The sequence below is a fragment of the Geospiza fortis genome, unplaced genomic scaffold (genome assembly GCF_000277835.1).
Source record: "Geospiza fortis unplaced genomic scaffold, GeoFor_1.0 scaffold53, whole genome shotgun sequence".
NCBI lineage: Eukaryota > Metazoa > Chordata > Aves > Passeriformes > Thraupidae > Geospiza > Geospiza fortis.
Genome location: NW_005054305.1, coordinates 6,344,731 through 6,363,320, shown reverse-complemented (window position 1 = coordinate 6,363,320; position 18,590 = coordinate 6,344,731). Strand labels below are relative to the sequence as shown.

Below are 18,590 nucleotides of genomic sequence, written 5' to 3'. Positions count from 1 at the left end.
AAGTTGTCACAACAAACCAATGATTGCAGGACAAGTACTGGCATCCAGAACCTGATATGAAGAACTGAAGTTTAATACTAAAACTACTTACCAAAATTAAGACAAGTGACTCATGCAGTACCATTACATGTTTTTACCTGCCCCTTACATTTTTTTTCTGTGAATAACTGATATCACAGTCAATTTTGGCAATCACATATTTTTTTGGCAATCACATATTTTTTTGGCAATTATTCCAGCTATCTAGCTATCTTTCTGTAATAGGCAACCATAAAATGACCCAACAGAGTATTTACATTTTGTGAATCTGCTGCTACACTTGCTTTCTGATCTGTTTTCATCTACAGTTGAAAGCTGTAAGAATTAGTACCATGTAACTTCTTACAATGAATAATTTTTTCTGAGAATATATAGAAAATGTCATCATCAGGTAAATCATCACTAATTGTAAAGCTGATGAGGAGCAAGAATTTTAAAAGAGAATTCACAGATGACCTGAAAAAAAACCAAAAAAATCAAACAAAACAAAATTTTAAAAGTAACAAACAAACAAACAAAACCCCAAAACCAAACCAAAACCCAAAAAAAAACCCTCAAACTTTGAAGACCTTCTCAATGGACTAATTGCAAATTTAAGGAGTAAATGCCATACATGTAATCACATAAATAATTTCCTAAACTGATGCCTGGAGACCTACACACTTTGAACTAAATGTTGCTGTGTTGAGATTCAGATACAAAACACACAGTCCAACATCATGAAAAGTAATAAAGATCATGTTTGTACTACAGATATGCAATTTAAATTTGTCTTTGTAAGTTCAAAAGCCTGGAATCCTATGAAAAGAGAATTCAGAATGTAAGTTGTCTCTCTAGCTTGTTGGGGGAAAGGACTACATACATATAAGCTGTCTTTGGGATAAGTACACACCTGCTTGCACCTGCTTGCCAAGGGCAACTTGGAAATATTTTGAATTGTTTGTGCATAATGGATTGCTTTCCCTTACCTTCTTTGCATTGCAAGATAAATGAACAACACAGTCTGCTCAGCCTTCTGCTGCTTGCAGGTATCTACCTACATGCATCTGAGACTTCTAGACAATAACAAAATAGGAGAGAAATAAAATTAGGTTATTAACACCATGGACTTCTTAAAAAGGAGAATGGGGTTGATGCAGTGCTGGCAGAGGGCATTTCTCAGGTGCACTGATGTGAAAAAGCAACTTCAGTCTGGGGAATCTTTTTTTTGTGTTTAGTTGAGGGTCTTGCTGCAGAAGTGGTAGTGGGTTTTCTCTTTGGTGCTCCTTTATGGCTGTGAAAACCACCATCAGCTATATCACATATCATATAATGCTTCAGCACAGATCAATAACCAAATCTGGTCTAGATGTATTTATATTATATTTCTCTATTTGAGCTGTGCCAGTTCTGCAGGAAGAACAACATATTCTCTCCTGAAGTTAGCAGACAAATCTGTGAATTGCTTGGAACAAAGAAAGACATTGAGGTGCTGGAGTGTGTCCGAGGAAGGGCAACCAAGTTCGTGAAGGATCTGGAGAGTAAGTCATATGAGTAGCGGCTGAGGGAGCTGGGGAAAAGGAAGAACCTGGAGAAAAGGAAGCTTGGGGGAGACCTTATCACTCTACAGCCACCTGAAAGGAGGTTGTAGCAAGGTGGGGGTTGGTCTCTTCTCCTGGTCACCTAGTGACAAGACAAGAAGACACGGCCTCAAGCTGCACTAGGGAAGGTTCAGGTTGGACATTAGGAAGAATTTCTTCATGGAAAGGTCGCTAAGCATTGGAAAGGGCTGCTTAGGGAAGGGGTGAAGTCACCATCCTTGGAAGTGCTTGAGAAACCGCTGGATATATCCCTCAGTGCTGTGGTTTGGTTGGCATGGTCATGTTTGGTCAAGGGTTGTACTCAATGGTCTTGCAAGTCTTTTCCTACCTTGATGATTCTGTGATTCTGTAATTCTGCTGATTGAGGCCCCAGCTCTGCAAGACACCCCATTCACACCAATACTTGCAGTGCCAGTGCCATTTTACATATTGTCTTATATTAGCTATTTAAGTATAATATAATAGAAGCCAAATAATGACCAATAACATAGTTATTAAAATGACAATATTTTCTTTATTAACCATAAAAAGGTATGTATTGTAATTTTGAGCAGAGACTGGTTCTTGGGAGTGTGAATGTAATGTGGTAACCACATCAGATATTAGTTTTTAGGCATCATAACAGCAAAAGTATATACGTATATATATATATGTATAAGTTGAACTTATGCACATTTGACTTATATACTCTTTTTAAACTGTTAATAAATAATAAATTTAGACATTCTATGAATATCACACAAGAAACCAAGATTTACAAACATGCTAGTTAGACCTATGAGGTTAAAATTTTTAATGTCAGTTTTCAGTACTTGGTTTCTCCAATCATCTTTCTGTTTTTGTTCTCAGCTACTTTCTGCTATACCTCAGATAAACTTATGCCCATACTTTGACAATTCTATTCTTTGAGTCATCCATTTTCTATACTCCAGCCATTCAACCAGAGATCACATAGACCTTAAAGAAATAAAGAAAATTAGTATTTGATACCACCTTTTTCCTTTTGTAAGAAAGAATTTCCTGCTATAGTTAAGAAGTAAAACTTTCATTTCTATTCATATATACAGTTCATCATGTTCATTTTAGGCTACAAAATTAAATTAAAATATAATATCAATACTGAGCATATGATATATCACAGTTTAGTTGGCATGTATTTGCCCACCCAGTGATATTTCAAAGTTTAAAGGAAGTTGAAGTCTGAATCCCTTTCTATTCCCAGGTCTATATCTTTTTCAATTTAAAATATGTGAGTAGCCCACTGACGTTCATGAGGCTATCTATGTTAAGGAAATGTTTAAACTTTAGTAGAACCAGGCTCCCAGCATGACAACATGTAGTGCGTGCACTGGAAACTATTTGGCTGGATTGCAGAGGGTACATGGAAGAGACACATACCTATAATGTCTGGATCTGCTGTTTCCTTGTAAATTCTTGAAAAATCAAAAGTGAATGTAGCACCTTCCTACTATGCCTAGTAGATCTTATACTAAGATATGGAAATAACCTATAGAAATTAATGTTTTAGTCCTCTATTTTCCAGATTTTTTTAAGTATGCTTTTAAATATATGAGCTTATGAAGTTAAGAAGTTAATATTAAGTAACCATTTAAAATTAATTAAACACAGACACAGATGATTTTGTATGTTCCTCTAGAAGAATTAACACCTTCATTAGATGTTCATTGTCATTACTGCACATCAACTGCATAACTACACTGGGTTTTATATGGCCCTTGTGAAGTTTGTGGACAGGGAACCTTATCAACAAGTTATGATAAGTTACTGGAAAGCTAATTTCAAACATGTAAGGATTTGCATGGCAAATGACTCTTTTTAGAGCCTGAGGCTAGGGCAGGGGCAGGAAGTAAAGGTTACAAGGTGGATTATAAGTGTGTGCACAGTTCATAATGAAGGTTTGTGGACTGTGAGCTTTTTAGATCAATCCTTCAAATAGCTGCCTTTTGAGTTACACTCAACAATTATAAGGGGGAAAACCTGTAAGGAAGTTACTTGGTGAAATGAAAGAATCTAACATATATTTTTTAACAGAGAGTATAATTTCTGATAGCTGCCTTTATAGCTGACTCAGTTTCTCTACTCAATTTGCATTTAAGAGATTATTAAAATAACCTTATAATTTGCTGCATTCATCCTGCTACAACTTATGAAAAAGGAAAGAAAATAGTTATGCATAATTACTGAGAGTGCTTGCAAAAGAATAATATTCTGCATTCATGGCATTTACCCTGCCTTTATAAAGGCCAGCCATTTGCATGTATCAAAAATAAGACTTTTTAGAAAAAGGGAGAAGTTGCCTTTATTTGATTTTAAAGATTTGAATTGGTTATTTATAAACAAGCAAGGTAACTGTACAAGGAGTGCATTACAAGTAGTTTTTCAGAGCATATGACAATGTTCTACATTAATAAGCATTGTGAGAATAACACATCACTTATGCCAGTCCAGTTATAATGATATTTTAGGCAGGTAAATTACAGCATTACAGCTCAGCAGCAAAAGGCCTACTGTAAAACTTCCTTACGCAATATATGCTAAATTCTTAGATGCAGATTTGCCATTGAGGAAGGGGCCAGCTCACAGCCTATACATCATTTACATGATGCATGACAGTCTATGTTACCTATTATGCAGAGCTTACTAGAGTGAAAATACCAAGCTGTGTTTTTAATCTTACATGTGATAGAGATCACTGCTATTTTTCAGTTGACTGATGCTCACTAAGTAGCCCAACCACATCAACTGCAAACACATCCTATCCCAAGTGAATGTGTCCTAGCAATTTTAAGGAAAAATTGTTCATTTTTCGATTTCCACACCAGGGTTAGTCCTTGGTTACTAAGAGGTATACAATGCTGTTCCTCTAATTAACTGTTTTAAAGACCAGTTCTGTAAACTTTTACGGGGACAATTTATTTCATGCATCCGTGAGGTGATCCTAAGAAATATTTCTCATGCTTACAAGCCAAGAAAAGGCTGAGATGCCTGAGATTAGTCTCAGGAATAAATGCCTTAATCCAGTCACAAACCCCAACACTTTTGCCCTACATTTTCTTTGCCTGGAAATGTACAAAATCCCATGGAGCCTTACCGCTGAGCTGCCTGTTCCATGCATGCTTGATACCACGCTGCTTCTGTGCATGTCTCCTGTGAGCAGCCAGGCAAGGCACCTGAAACTCTACCTTCAAGGTAGCCAGCAGTGTGTGTTGGGGCATCTGGTTACATTTAGTGATTTACTGAAAGAAAACAGTCTACTTGTAATTGAAGAATTTAGTAAGGCGCCTAATACTCCATCTCTGTTTCTGAAAAATAGGAAGGTATTCTTATTTACTTACTTAATGCTGTAGTTATATTTTCTAAAAGAGTGAATAAGCTAGCTAAAATATACAGATTTTCTTTCATAAGATCAAGTTTCACATGAAATTACTCTAGCTTTACTTTTGTGGTTATCCATACGTTATTAAAACATTCTTTTCCTTTGGCATTTCTTCTGTGGGGAAGAGGTTGGAACAAGAGTTTCAGGTTCCAGAATAAATGGAGGATGGTTAGTCTGGTCTGAACAAGCACAACTGTGGTTGCTGTAGTCAGGACTGCAAACCAGATTTGGTTTAAAAAGTATCATATGTGAAATCCTACATGGCACAGAAGAAAGAATATGTTCAAATCAAGATGCTGCACTATTGCAGAAATTCTACACTCGAACCCTGGCTCTGCTCTTTCTTTCAATCCCCTGGAAGTCAGTTGCTTTTTCTCTAGCACAGTTCTCCAACTCGAACTAGAGATATTAATATTTAATTTTTTCCTCCATTTGTCTTCCTTGCTTATTCAAATTGAAAGCTTGTCTGAACAGGGACTGAAAATCTCTTGGTGTGTATACATCATGCAATAAAGAAGAAACCTGATCTTGGTTTGGTCTCCCAGGCTACCATATGAAGGAATGTATATATATTTCTATATATATTAAGGTAAGTTGTATGATATTTAAAAAATAAAATTTTCCAATGAAAAATTATTGTCCTACTTTTTTTTTCCATAAAGATTTCTAATGAATGTCAAATGTTGAAATGTCACATGACTGCAGTCCAGTCTGTGGACTGAGGGGGAGAAAATTGTCAGCTGGCCAATTAAAGCAGCTTTCTGGATATTTTCTGCAAATGGAACATCACAAAGATATGAACCAGCAATAATTTTATCAGACTGCAAAACTGAATGAATTTGGCAGTTCTGTACAAAGGTTTTCAGCACAGATGCTAACATAAGAGTAAATTGTTGTACTAGTGGCTGTTTATAATTTCTAAGGAGAATTCTCTTCCCTTGTTTATTTTAAAGTAAGAAATATTAATTGTATGCTTGGATTTTTTTCTTTTCTAGTAATTCCATTTTCTGAAGAGTTTGAGGCTCTGAGAATGGTGAAATAAATTGTCATACCTGTGTTCACTTTCAAAGGGTTTCTTGAACTCAAATCTCCTCAGGTTTGGCAATTTCATGACTGAAAACCACTATACCAAACATCATAAAACATAGTCAAAAGGTTTAAATTCACTTGAAGTTGGTCAGGTTTAACTTGAAGAAAATTAGTCTTCAAAAATTACTCTTTACTACTTAAAATAAGATCTACTGGAGAAAAATTCAGCCATGGATTTTCATACTTTCACTACCAGAAACTGTGGAGTCAACATGGTTTGCCTTACTTCTGTAATTCCTATGCCTCTGCTTTCCAATATTAAGGCTGCAAATGCTGTGGTAATGATTAGGTCTATATTAATTTTATGTGATTCCAACACTATTCCAACAACACTATTTCTGCTGTTTGTTTTATCTCCAAGTAAATATATGCACTTTTACTATGCAAAGAGATGGGGTTTTTTTTTCATCTGCAGAGAGCATGCAAAGGTAAGAAACACTTGCCAGATTAAATATTTTTTTTGTGACTAAACAGAAAGGCATAAAAATAACTATATGTAAAATGTAATGTATTGACTCTTTTAGCTACCACTCTTCTATTTTTCTCCCAGATTGTTATTCTTTTAAAATGCAAAATCTCAATGTTCTTTGAACACTGGCAGTAGTGTTCTATCTTCTACAGTTGGGGATTTCAGGTTACAGAATATTATTCCATCTGAAACTTACAGGTTTTGACCTTTATTCCTAAATGTCAGATTTCAATAGCTTTATGGAGTTCAGTAATCCACAAAGTATATTTGTTCCATACAAACAGTCTCAGTTTCCCGTAATTGGTTGATAAAAAATGTAAAAAGATTGAGATGTAGGTAGTTTGGATTACTTATGATATTTATATTTGTGGTGCATTGACCCTGGCTAGGTGCCAGGTGCCCACAAAAGCTGCTCTATCCCTCACCACTTCAAGCAGACGAGGGAAAGCTAATATAACAAAAGGCTCATGGGTTGTGGAAAGAACAGGGAGAGATCACTCATCAGTTACTGTCGCAGCAAAACAACCTCAACTTGAAGAAATTAGTTTAACTTATTAGCTATCAAATCAGAGTAGGAAAACAAGAAAAAACCCCAAATCTTAAAACACCTTTCCACTATCCCTCCCTTATCTGCAGGCTTGACTTCACTCATGATTTTCATTACCTCCTCCCCTGCAGGGGCTCAGGGGAAGAGGGAATGGGGGCTCCAGTCAGTTCATCACACGCTGTGTCTGCCACTTCTCCCTCCTCAGGGGGAGGACTCCTCACACTCTTCCCCTGCTCTAAAGTGGGCCCCTCCCATGGGGGACAGTCCTTTTCCAGGGGGCATTCTTCAAGTCCTGCCAATGAACCTACTCCAGCATGGACTTCCCATGGGATCACAGCCTCTTATGGTCATCTGCCTGCTCCAGCACAGGATCCCCCACATGGTGCAGATGCATCTCTGCATCCCTGTGATCCTCCATGGGCTGCAGGGGCATCTCTGCATCCCTGTGATCCTCCATGGGCGGCAGGGACACAGCTGCCTCACCATGGTCTGCACCATGGGCTGCAGGGGAATGTCACCTCTGGTGCCTGGAGCACATCCTTCCCCTTCTTCTGCACTGAGCTTGGTGTCTGCAGAGTTGTTGCTCTCACATATTCTCATCTCATATCTCCCTCTTACTGCAAATAAACACGTTTTTTCTCCCATTCTTAAATCTGGTATTCCTGAGGTGCTGTCACCATCATGGATTTTGTCTTGGCTGGCAGTGAGTCTGTCCTGGAGCTGGGTAGCATTGGCTCTCTAGGACATGGGGAAAGCTTTTAGCAGTATGTCATAGAAACCACCCCTGCAGCCTCCTGCTACCAAAATCTGGCCACACAAACTCAGTGCTGTGCTTCAAACAGTTTCCTTACATTTTGTTTGGAAACTGATACTTTGTTCTTCCAAATAAATAATTCAGAAAATGTACTACATTTTGTAACTCAGGAATGAAAGTCAATACTATTCATAGTGCTGTTGACATGCCTTCTAGTAATTTATGGAATAATTATGACCATATTTGGGATATATCTGTTCCCTACATTTTGATTTGTCCTCCTCCAATACATCTTGACAATGTTGTTGTAATTCATGTGTATTGTACAGACTGAATAAAGACAGGCAATTCGTTCCAGACAAATACATTAAAAATGTAAACCATCTGTTTGGAGCTCACTTTCTCCATGAGACCTTTACAGTAGACATTTAGTTAGTAATAAAGGAATTCTGCATTTTTACCCTTTGTTCTTAGTGCACAAGACCACAAATGATAATTTGTACTGAATCATTATTTAAATCTGTTTAAGCCTCTGAAGAATTCAGATGTTACTTGCATGGAGTGCTTTATTTTAGGGAGTGAGTGACAGGCAGCATTGTACATGAAAGGAAATAAATCTCCAATAGCTTAGCCAAATTTTCTACAAACACCTGGTCTTACCTATCATAATTTTCTCCGATTTCAATTTTCTCAATTATAAAAGCTACACAAAGATATAAACTTATTTTCCCTTTAGTGGTGATAATTCTCCTTATGATTGCATTTTGCAAGTGTTTTAATCTTTAAGGAGTGTCAGTCATGTTGAAAGAGACAAAATATTTCAAAGAACAACACAGACAACTTTCAACTGACGTTAGTGGAAATTTAAAAATGAGGCATTGGACTCAAGAGAAGAAAATCAGGAGGAATGTTACCATTGACTTCATGAGATCAGGAATTTTCCAGCCCCCACTATATAACCTGGGAATGTTGATTTTACAGATTTTATTGAAATTCATGTTTCCATAAGACATAGCTCATGGCCATCATTCCATAAGCCTTAGAATTTCCAAGGGTAGAATATTAACAAGTAAAAAGCACAACTAATACTTGTCAGTACCTGTAACATTCTATAAACCTACATTTTGTGTTGTGTTTCATTATGATCTAAAAGCAGAGTTCCATCAGTAGGGACATGGCTATTCACATCATGAAAACAACTAATTTTAGACTAACAGATTTGTCATGTTGACTGAACAGAGTAACTGAAAATATAATTAAACTATCATTGTTGATTTTATTGAGAGTAATCAACTTAATTAACAAACTCTCTTTTGTTTAAATTGACTATTTTCTTTAGGAGACCATCAATAATTTATTTAAACAAATTCCTCATGAAAATTAAGTATTAATTATTAAGTTACTGTTTCATGATGGTACCATAAAAATGCAGATCATTTGCAGATAAAGATTGGCATTTTTAATTGTTTTTGTGCACTACTCATTTTCTTTCATCATATGTGAATACTGGCTTACCTTAAGTTGTTAACAAGAGTATTCCAATAATATTAGAATAATTTAAAACCTTGACTATTGTTAAAATGTATCTTGCCACAGCTACCTGGTTATTTACAGAATTAAGAGAAAAATCAGTGCCTGATTGTTGATTAAAGCCTCAGCTCCGATAAAACATATAAAAGAATGAGACACTACTGTCGTAGTTATATACCATGTGACAAATAGAACTCTTACTAAATTTGGCAGGGTAGGGAATACTGACTAATTTTTCCATGAGTATTTAACATAATTATGTGTTAGGAATTGTTTCTATTTCTTTTTGTCTCTGGCTAGAATTTTTCTTGTGGAAAACCATAGAAGAGACTTTCTGATTTGGGACAGTGATTGTTATTTAAATGTAACAGAAATATAGGCAGTACAGAAATATATCTGCGCTTCATGTATCCAATATAGAAATACATAAATTTCCTGTACCAGTGAATTTTTTAGATTACTTTCATATATATAACAGCTCTAAAAATTAGCAGGGACAGTGTTTTTAACAGCAGCCTTTTTAAGAAACAAATTGAAGAACAAATATCACTAGTAAATTCCAAGACCTACAAAGGAAGATGTGATAGGTAATGCATTTCTTTCTGAATGGTCATGTAACCAGTAGAGCATTACTTTGTGTAGATATTGCTTTTGTAGACTGTGACAACATTACAGAAGAGCTGTTCAGAGAAATGAAAAGATAAATTTGGAATGGAATATTTTGGGGATTTAATATCACTTTGGCGTTGAAGCAAAGGACGTCTACATCATCAACAGAATATAACTGATTTTATCAAAGGAAAAGGTTTCAATTTGACTTGTATTTTTAAATGCCATTTTGCTGGAAATATGAACACTGCATTTGTAGATTCTGATTTAGAGTGACACTCTCCCCCTCCTTTACCCTCCCCAATTTACATTTTATTTGAAATGAAAATTTCAGATTCTATCTATATTTAGTTGCCCTTTTTATTTCAGATAGCTCCTTCAACAGCCAAGCACCTCTTCCCAAGACTCTGCTATGCTTTCTGTTGACTGAACCTTCAGGAAGCTTCTGAGTTCTCACTTGTGCTTCAACTAAGTAGTTGAAAATCCAGATAGTAAAATAGTGCATCTTAATGGAATTAAAATTGTAGGTAGACCACTAGAGAACTTCTGGAAAAAATATTTCCACTGTCAAAAACCAAGTAATATTAGCACTTTCTGAAAACTCCTAGTCTTTGTCAGATAATTCTATTTTACTCAATCTATGACACCTTTTAAATAATCTGTATCTGCTGCAGTATTTTTTAAATGAAAGTCCCTAAGAGGATCTTGCAATGGAATCCAGAAAAGGAATTCTATTTGAAATATGGGAAAACTACAGCAGTGGTATGTTCAAACTACTGAGGCCATTTAAATTACTATAAAGAAATGAAACATTTCTTTAACATCTAATGAGCTCTTACTTGACAAGTTCACATGGCTTTCTTTTCACCTTTGAAATAAACATATGTTTTTCTTATTTCTGAAAGTATCTACATGTTTTACAAGTATTTAAAGTAAGATAGCTTGTTAATAGTTCGCATACTTGGATATACCAATATGAGTAAGGGATCCATTTTTTACTTACTCTTTTAGTCTTTTATTACATGTACTTCTAGACAATTTAGATAGCGACCATTCATGACCATAAAAGGAAAAATAAAAATTCTTCTGCTGTTTGTTCACATTGTAACAAAACCTTTTAGAATGCTTTCTCAAAATCCATTGCATATATAATCTTCAGTTTTGTGCTCTCACTAGATAATGTACCATGAAAATAGAAATGATTCGCAAAACATGATTTTATTATTCAGTAATATCTGTGAAGATAATGATGTGAAATAAGGATGCCACTTTCTCCAAGTAAAACAAACATGAACAGATAGCATGCATTTTAGACTTATCTGAAATGTTCAGCGGATTAAAAATTCATTACATTCATTGTAGATTTTCAAAATTCAGAAAAAATTCTCATTATTGGATTCCTTTAAACATTTCCTATAGGGAGATTTTAATAATAATTCAAACTAAAAAATGTAATTACAGGTCTAAGAGCATCACTGCTGCGAGTATCTGGACTATCGTCAGTACATGTAATTTAATTATTTGCATTATCTAGGCAGCCTGCTGATAGTTATAAAAGACAATTGCTCTCTCAAAATTCACCAAAGGTGTAAGCTGTTTAATCTGTTTTATTCTTGAAAGCTAGTCAAAACTACAAAATTTTGAGACCTAAGATCTTCTGTGACACAACTTTTGAATGACAGTTCTGAGAGGGGAGATGCATATTTGAGTGTATCAGTTGCAGTCTAAAAAAACTGAAGAATGTTATGACAACAATTATTCTTTTTACCTATCCTAAAGTATTTTCCTTAAGCTACATTTAAGCTATATTATAAATAATGAAAAATATTATAATTTGCCATATGTGAGAGATAAGATTAAAATTATTGGCAAGACTTCAGCTTCTAGACAGCTTCCAAGTGAATGAACACTTTTTGTTGCCAGGAGCACAATTTGGGAGGCATTTATATTTGCTGTTTATCGCATTGTTAAGTGTATTGTAAATTTTATTTTAAAAAGTGAAAAGCATCTCAAATTTACACCGCTGCCTTCTGCTGCTGTGTTATTATTATATAGTGTATAAATATTGTCATGGTTTAACCCCTGCTGGGAACTAAGTACCACACAGCCACTCGCTGTGTATAATTATGGTAATCTAAGATATATTCAGGAGCCTCTCCTGGCTCAGTATTATCTTATAGGACTGCTTAGTTAAGGAAGGGATCCTAGGGGAAAAAAAAAAAGAAGGGAAACAATACATATGTTCTTCTGCATTTATTGTAATGAGGTCCTCTAGGTTAAACAATTTGTTTACAGGAAATGCATTCTTCTTGTGTTTGGAGGTGTGTGTAAGTGAATTCACACATTAGTCTCAACAAAAGCCTGTGGAACGTTTATCTTTGTCCAGAGTGGGCTTTGTATTCCTTTTCAGATAAAGATTCATGATCTACATTGTTGCAAAGTATTAATTTTAAAAAGAAAGTAATGACACTGAATCAATGCAACAGGTAATGGTTTCCCTAATGGGCAATTCCTAGTTAGGACTGCTGACATTCATGTATTAATGTACATGTTCTGGATTATGTAGAAACACAGATCCATACTTTTTGATTTCTTATACATAGATATATTTCTTGGGAAGAAATGCTCAGTTGGTTTCAATCAATGTTTTGTCTTTGCTGGTTTTTCAAAAATTGATTCTTATGTCATTCTTAAGTCTTTGGTTCAGAATTTTCCAATTCATTACTTACTTTTAAATGAATATAAAGTCAAACATAGTTTTACAAACAGTATTATATCCTTCCACACAGTGATACATTTCCATATCTATTATTAATGCCTTGGTTGCTATCCTCTACTTTAAATTGCTTCCTGTGCATTGTGCCTGTAAGCCTGTGTTTTGTGTGCATTATCTTCACATCCTTTACCTTGTTTTCCTGCTCAGATCTGAGTGGGAAATTTTTCTTTTTAAACTCATGGCAGCAGATTCTGTTATCAACAGCTCTGTCACAAAAATTTGCATCTCTCACCTCATAATGGTTGGAAGACAATGTCTGTCTCCCTATACCATGTATTTTGATAGCAGATATGATCTTTATCAGATGTTCAGTGCAGACCTACTTGACTGAAGTGAGAAACTCTATTGCTGTAGTGATGGTTTGCTTTAGACTTGCAGGAATCATAAAGAAATTGGTTACCTAGAAAGAGATATATAGGTATCACCAGAATCCTTGCTACAGTTAGAGGATGGAACAGAGACAGCATTTATATACGTAGACAAGCAGACCTTGGAAAAAAGTACCTGATGGTCACAGAACTTGCATTTTAACACACAACACGTCGCAGTTTTGTGACAGGCCACGATAACAATCATGTACAGGGATATTAGTTTAGGCAGCCAAGACACCATTTTTAAGCATAATATTTGGCTTTCCAGCATTGTCATAGCTGCAGTGTGTTCTAAAGAGAGTTGCATGAATAATTGAATATTTGCCTTCTCAGCCAAAGTGAAAAATGTATGTGGTGGGAATGAGTCATGAACCAAATCTGTGGCTTTTTACACTAGGAGAAAAAAAATTATGCTAAATTAAACATATTGTTTGTACTGTAACATAACTTTTTTTTTTTTGGCAATTGAAAGAAAAGAAAAGCTTATAGACATCCACATACAGCTGACTGCTCCCATTCAGTAACCCAGTAATGAAGCAGCCAATCCAGGTGCAAGAAACCAATACGTACTCTTTCTCTGACTTACGTGTGCAATTCCTTGAGGGATTAAAACTATGCCTCATCAAATTTAACTCAAATACTTCAACATTTCACAGAGAATCACAGAATAACTGAGGTTGGAAGGGACCTCTCGAGGTCATCTAGTCCTACCCCGTGCTTAATACAAGGGGTATAATATACCAAATACCACATATTTGACACCATAATAAAAAAAAAGTGAGGTGTCTAACTTGCCAGAAAATCTTTTCCCTCCAGTTTTCATATGAAGCTCTTATCCATTGCGAGAGTACTGATCTGACTGATTGCATCTGACTAGTTTTTTTCAGTTATGAATGTGATCTGAATAATTGTATCACACCATTATAAAATTTGCAAATACATTTCACTGAATACTCTGTAAGATTCAATTAAAAAAAACTTTCAACAACATCTCTGTTTCATTATTTTCCATGAACTTTTATAGAACAGTCTCACTTCTTAGTCTTCTCCCCAATAATGCAGCTTCTTTGGGGGCTATTCAAATTTTGCCCTGAAATGTCATTGCAAAAACTGGGGAAGGGGCAGTAGTACATCTTGCAGTACATTTAATTTTCTCCCACCCTATATATTACATGACAAGCTTTAAACGTGATAGAGGAAGAACTTAAAATTTCCTCCATCACCCTAGGAGTTTCTCAAAGTTACAGAATGGGAAACTCATTATGCTAAATACAATTAATTTTGCACTACTTGATTAGTAGAAAGCAGATGTTATAAAGTGAATCTGGGACACACATTCTATTTTCCCACTTTAGACAATACTGGATTATTAAAATATTGCATAAGGCTGAAAACAAAAAAACCCTTTAAAAGGAAACCTCACATGTGGTTATGTTCTGAAAATCTACCTAATGAAAATTGTGCTCAGCTAAACAGATAAATTTTCTCCTTGAGTCTGCTGAAACATTTGTAGTACATTTAATGAGCAATTGAGGCAGGGTTTCAACTTTATGTGTTCCATCTAGCATTGCAGGGTTAGTAGCACTTTCTTTCAGTTTATACATCACCAGAATTTATGTTATTTATTGTTTTAAGCCATGCAACTTTTGTGTTAAGTCAGTTATGCTCCCATATATGTAATTAAAGCCACAACTTGGACATTTAATAAGTTATTTGTGCTGAAGTATAAAAAGGAAGAAAAAAAAGGAAGATAATAAAATCTGGTCCAAGGCGATTTGAGACTGGGCAATTCCATTCCATTTCTTGAGGTGTAGACCAGAGAGGTGACATAGAAGTATAAACTCAGGTGTTGAAATTTTGAGTTTTAGATGATTTTAGGCATCTCATTCTAAGTGAAAGCACAGAGTTAAGATCCTAGTTAGCAGCTAGGTGTAGAAATACTGCTATGGATCCTGGCCTGGTGCTTCTTCTGATGTCGCTTAACATCCCTCCAATATTTGGTCTTTGCTCTCCTTCATTATTCAAGAAGATACAAGTTTGTTCTTGTAAAATTTTTTTGTCATTTCTCACTTGTGTTGCAGAAAGGAAGATTAAAGAAGCAAACCCTGAATTTCAATATCACAATTCAGCATTCAATGCTACGAGCTCAGCTTCTTTCAGCTTTTGTTTGCAGTGTATGCTTTGTGTGTAGGCTGGGAAAAAAGGCACAATTGGTCCCACATTTTCACATTTTCCTGTTCTGCAACATACACTGTACAGACCATCTGCACTTCCTTTATGGACTGATCTAGCATATATTTTACTGTGAATAACAAAAGGAGGGGAAAAGCAGGTTCAGAAGAGTCCTACAGAGATGTAAAATAATCTATATTTTAGCATATGGTAGGCTTTTGTAATATTCTGTATCGTGTCATTTTACATTCTCTGGACTATGAGATGAATCTGCAAAATATTCACAAAACAGCAACATCTAGCAGATGTTCAGGATTTCGTAGTTCTGTTAAAGTCTTAGTTGTTCTTTAATGAGAGTGAAAGGTTATAAGAAAGGTCCAAAGAGACATTCACTGGAAATACTTAGCTGGTAATATGCTAACTAGGAGCCGAGGATCTACATGAGTTTTTTAAATCTTTTATATGCTTATAAATCCACAATTGCAAAATTTTTAAATGCTCCTTATATACCTATACGTGATTAAAATATTATGTGTTCAGTCCTGCTTCTTTTCAGCAACTTTTAAAACATAACTTGTGGTGTTTAACTGCAAGAATAATCTTAATGCTATTCTAAGAAAAAAAAGTCACCAGGTAATGCTTTTTATGAGATTAATGAATATATTAATACACTCTTGAATCTGTATTCCCATTTATTAATAAATTATGCAGCTAACTACAAAGACACTCAAATTCTGGATTAATCTAGTTTTTGCTACCATCTAAAATTTCAAAAGTATCAGTTAGCTGGCAGCTATCTAAATGATTTTTTTTCTGAATTTGTTTGAAAAATCTAAAACTAAGGATGGCCACAGGACTATTACGATAGCGATCAGAGGATTAGACAACATGTTCTTTGTTTCACAATGGTTACCAAGATCAATAACTGCTCCACTAGATCAAACACAGTAATCATGAAACTAGTCATATATTTGTGACTCAAAAGAGTGACTTTTATTGCCTCAAGAGTAGTTTCTTTTTTCCTTGGAAAAGCACAGAAGACAGCAAAAACTATTGCAAAATAATACGTGATTAATCAAAATACGAAAAATATGTGCAACAGCTTGGGGATTTGAAGTTCTGAATTTAGCCTGGAAAAGTAAAAATGTAGTATCTATCACCTTTACTTACCGCCTTTCTTCGGTCTTGGCAAAGGTTAAAATTGTGATTTCAAAGCATATAAAATATCAGAACATGGTATTCATTCTCCTGGTAACTGCTGTCCCACAGTTTTATTGGGTACCAAAGATTTTTTTTGTTGTTCTCTATAAAAGGCTATTTATTTTGAGATATTTACCACAATGCAACATTCTTGGAGAGGTAAGTGTGGTTTTAACTGCTTTTCAAGTTGCCTCTCTATCTACCAGGAGGGGCTGGCATTGGAAGCACCATTGTTAGAACCGGCTTTGAAGCTGTGTCTGTTTTACAGGCTCCTTTGTTCAGCGATACTTGCTGCAAATGTTGAACCTACAGCACAGTACAAGGGATCAGTGGTGCCACTGGCCCATGCCCCTGATGGAGCCTGTCAGAAGGATGAAGGAAGCTGATTCTTTCTTTCATTCTTTCCAGATGATGTTGTAACAGCTGTCACAATAGCACTTAGATTTGCTTTGTAGCATGATGTATATGTTTACTAAAATTAATTGTAGTTGCAATAACTCATCTATAATTTTTTTAATCCTTTTGATATGTAAATGGGCATGATAGTAGTAGTACACAGAAACTGGACAATATTCCTTGATGTTTGAGGACCATCTGTGTCTGGTATATTTCAGCAGTCACTCGGATGTTGCCAGGACAACAGAATGCAGATATAGTCTTCATATTTTATATATATATATATGTGTGTGTGTGTGTGTGTGTGTGTGTGTGTGTGTATATGTAGATATGTAGAGAGAGAAAGATTTCATAAACTGGAGACTTTAAAACTCACTGCTTTTATGTGATTGCTTTAGAGGTACCACATCTTGTCTTCACCAAGATTATACTGAGGAAGAAAAGTGAAGTTAAAGATTTCACCACCCCTCTTTCTTTTTTCTCATTCAGTACATACAGGATAAAGTCAAATATACTATAGTTCACATAGAGTCTACACAAAGAAGTGATGATAAGGAGGCAGAATACATGAGAAAGTGATTTTTGGATTTTTGGACTGTCCCCTACATATCTTGTTTTCTGGTATGGTACAAGGTGTTGAAAGAGGAAACAGAGGGCAATCTAGGAGTAAATACAAATGAGGCACCTTTTGCCTATTCCTTTAACTTAGTTTTAATCTGTATTTAAAGTAAAGGAGAACTATGGAAATCTGAGCATATACTTCTCATGAGGGAACCAGATTTAATTAAGAGCCCTCCGTGAGTCCTAGGCTCTTCTTAAATTTGTATGAAAAGGCTTTGTACATCATGCAATAATTTCCAGGACTGTTTTTTAATAATCAGGACTGGTAGCAACCATGGGAACTGCTGTGGAGCACATTTATTAGTAACTAATAATATATATATGAAAGAATTAAAGAGGCAAAGATTGGCTTTATTCTCTAAAATATTAGTTCCCAAATTTTGGATGATGGACTACTGTTTACCATTATAAATTTTCATTCAAAATCAATCTCAATAGCAAAGTTCTAACTGGAAACATTAAAAATCAAGGTGATTTCAGGGCATTAGCCATGCAAGAACTGGAAGTTGAAAAGGCAGAAGTGGGGCATGGAGTATGTTGCAAGTTTCCTCAGATCTGAGGATGGTTTGGGTTGGAAGGGACCATAAAAATCACCCAGTTCCAACCCCCCTGCCATGGCCAGGGACACCTTCCACAAGACCAGGTTTCTCAGAGCCCCATCCAACCTGGACTTGAGCACTGCCAGGGATGGGCTCATGGGTGCTGTGCCTGTAGGCTTGACTGAGTGCTCCATCAGAACATAGCCTGAGCAGAAATTCCTTCTTGCGTTTCTGTATTGATCATATTGAGATGTACATTGAAAGCTGAAGGGTTGGTTTTGAATCCCAAATGAAATGTGATCATTTTGGGACTTGGTAATGTTCTTTCAAATTGTCCTGATTGGAAAACAGTATTTTTTGCTGAATGAGAGCCTTTAACTTAAGCATTCTTTTGGCAATTGAGAGAGTGACTAAGGTTTTGAAGGTGTTTGATTTGTAGTCCTCTGAGATTATTGCTCCTGGAATTGCAGCCTGACTGCCTCTAGTGACTCTGTGCCACTA

The 18,590-nt window shown here is 35.6% G+C and overlaps 1 protein-coding gene across 1 annotated transcript in view; it reads left to right on the top strand.

Moving 5' to 3' along the window:
• Positions 1 to 1,387: 1,387 nt before the first annotated feature.
• CCDC178 (coiled-coil domain containing 178) overlaps positions 1,388 to 18,590 on the top strand; it is a 164,895-nt gene continuing 147,692 nt past the window's right edge. Inside the window, 1 exon segment of the mRNA XM_031066613.1 lies at positions 1,388 to 1,559. Coding sequence (XP_030922473.1) covers positions 1,388 to 1,559 — 172 coding nt within the window.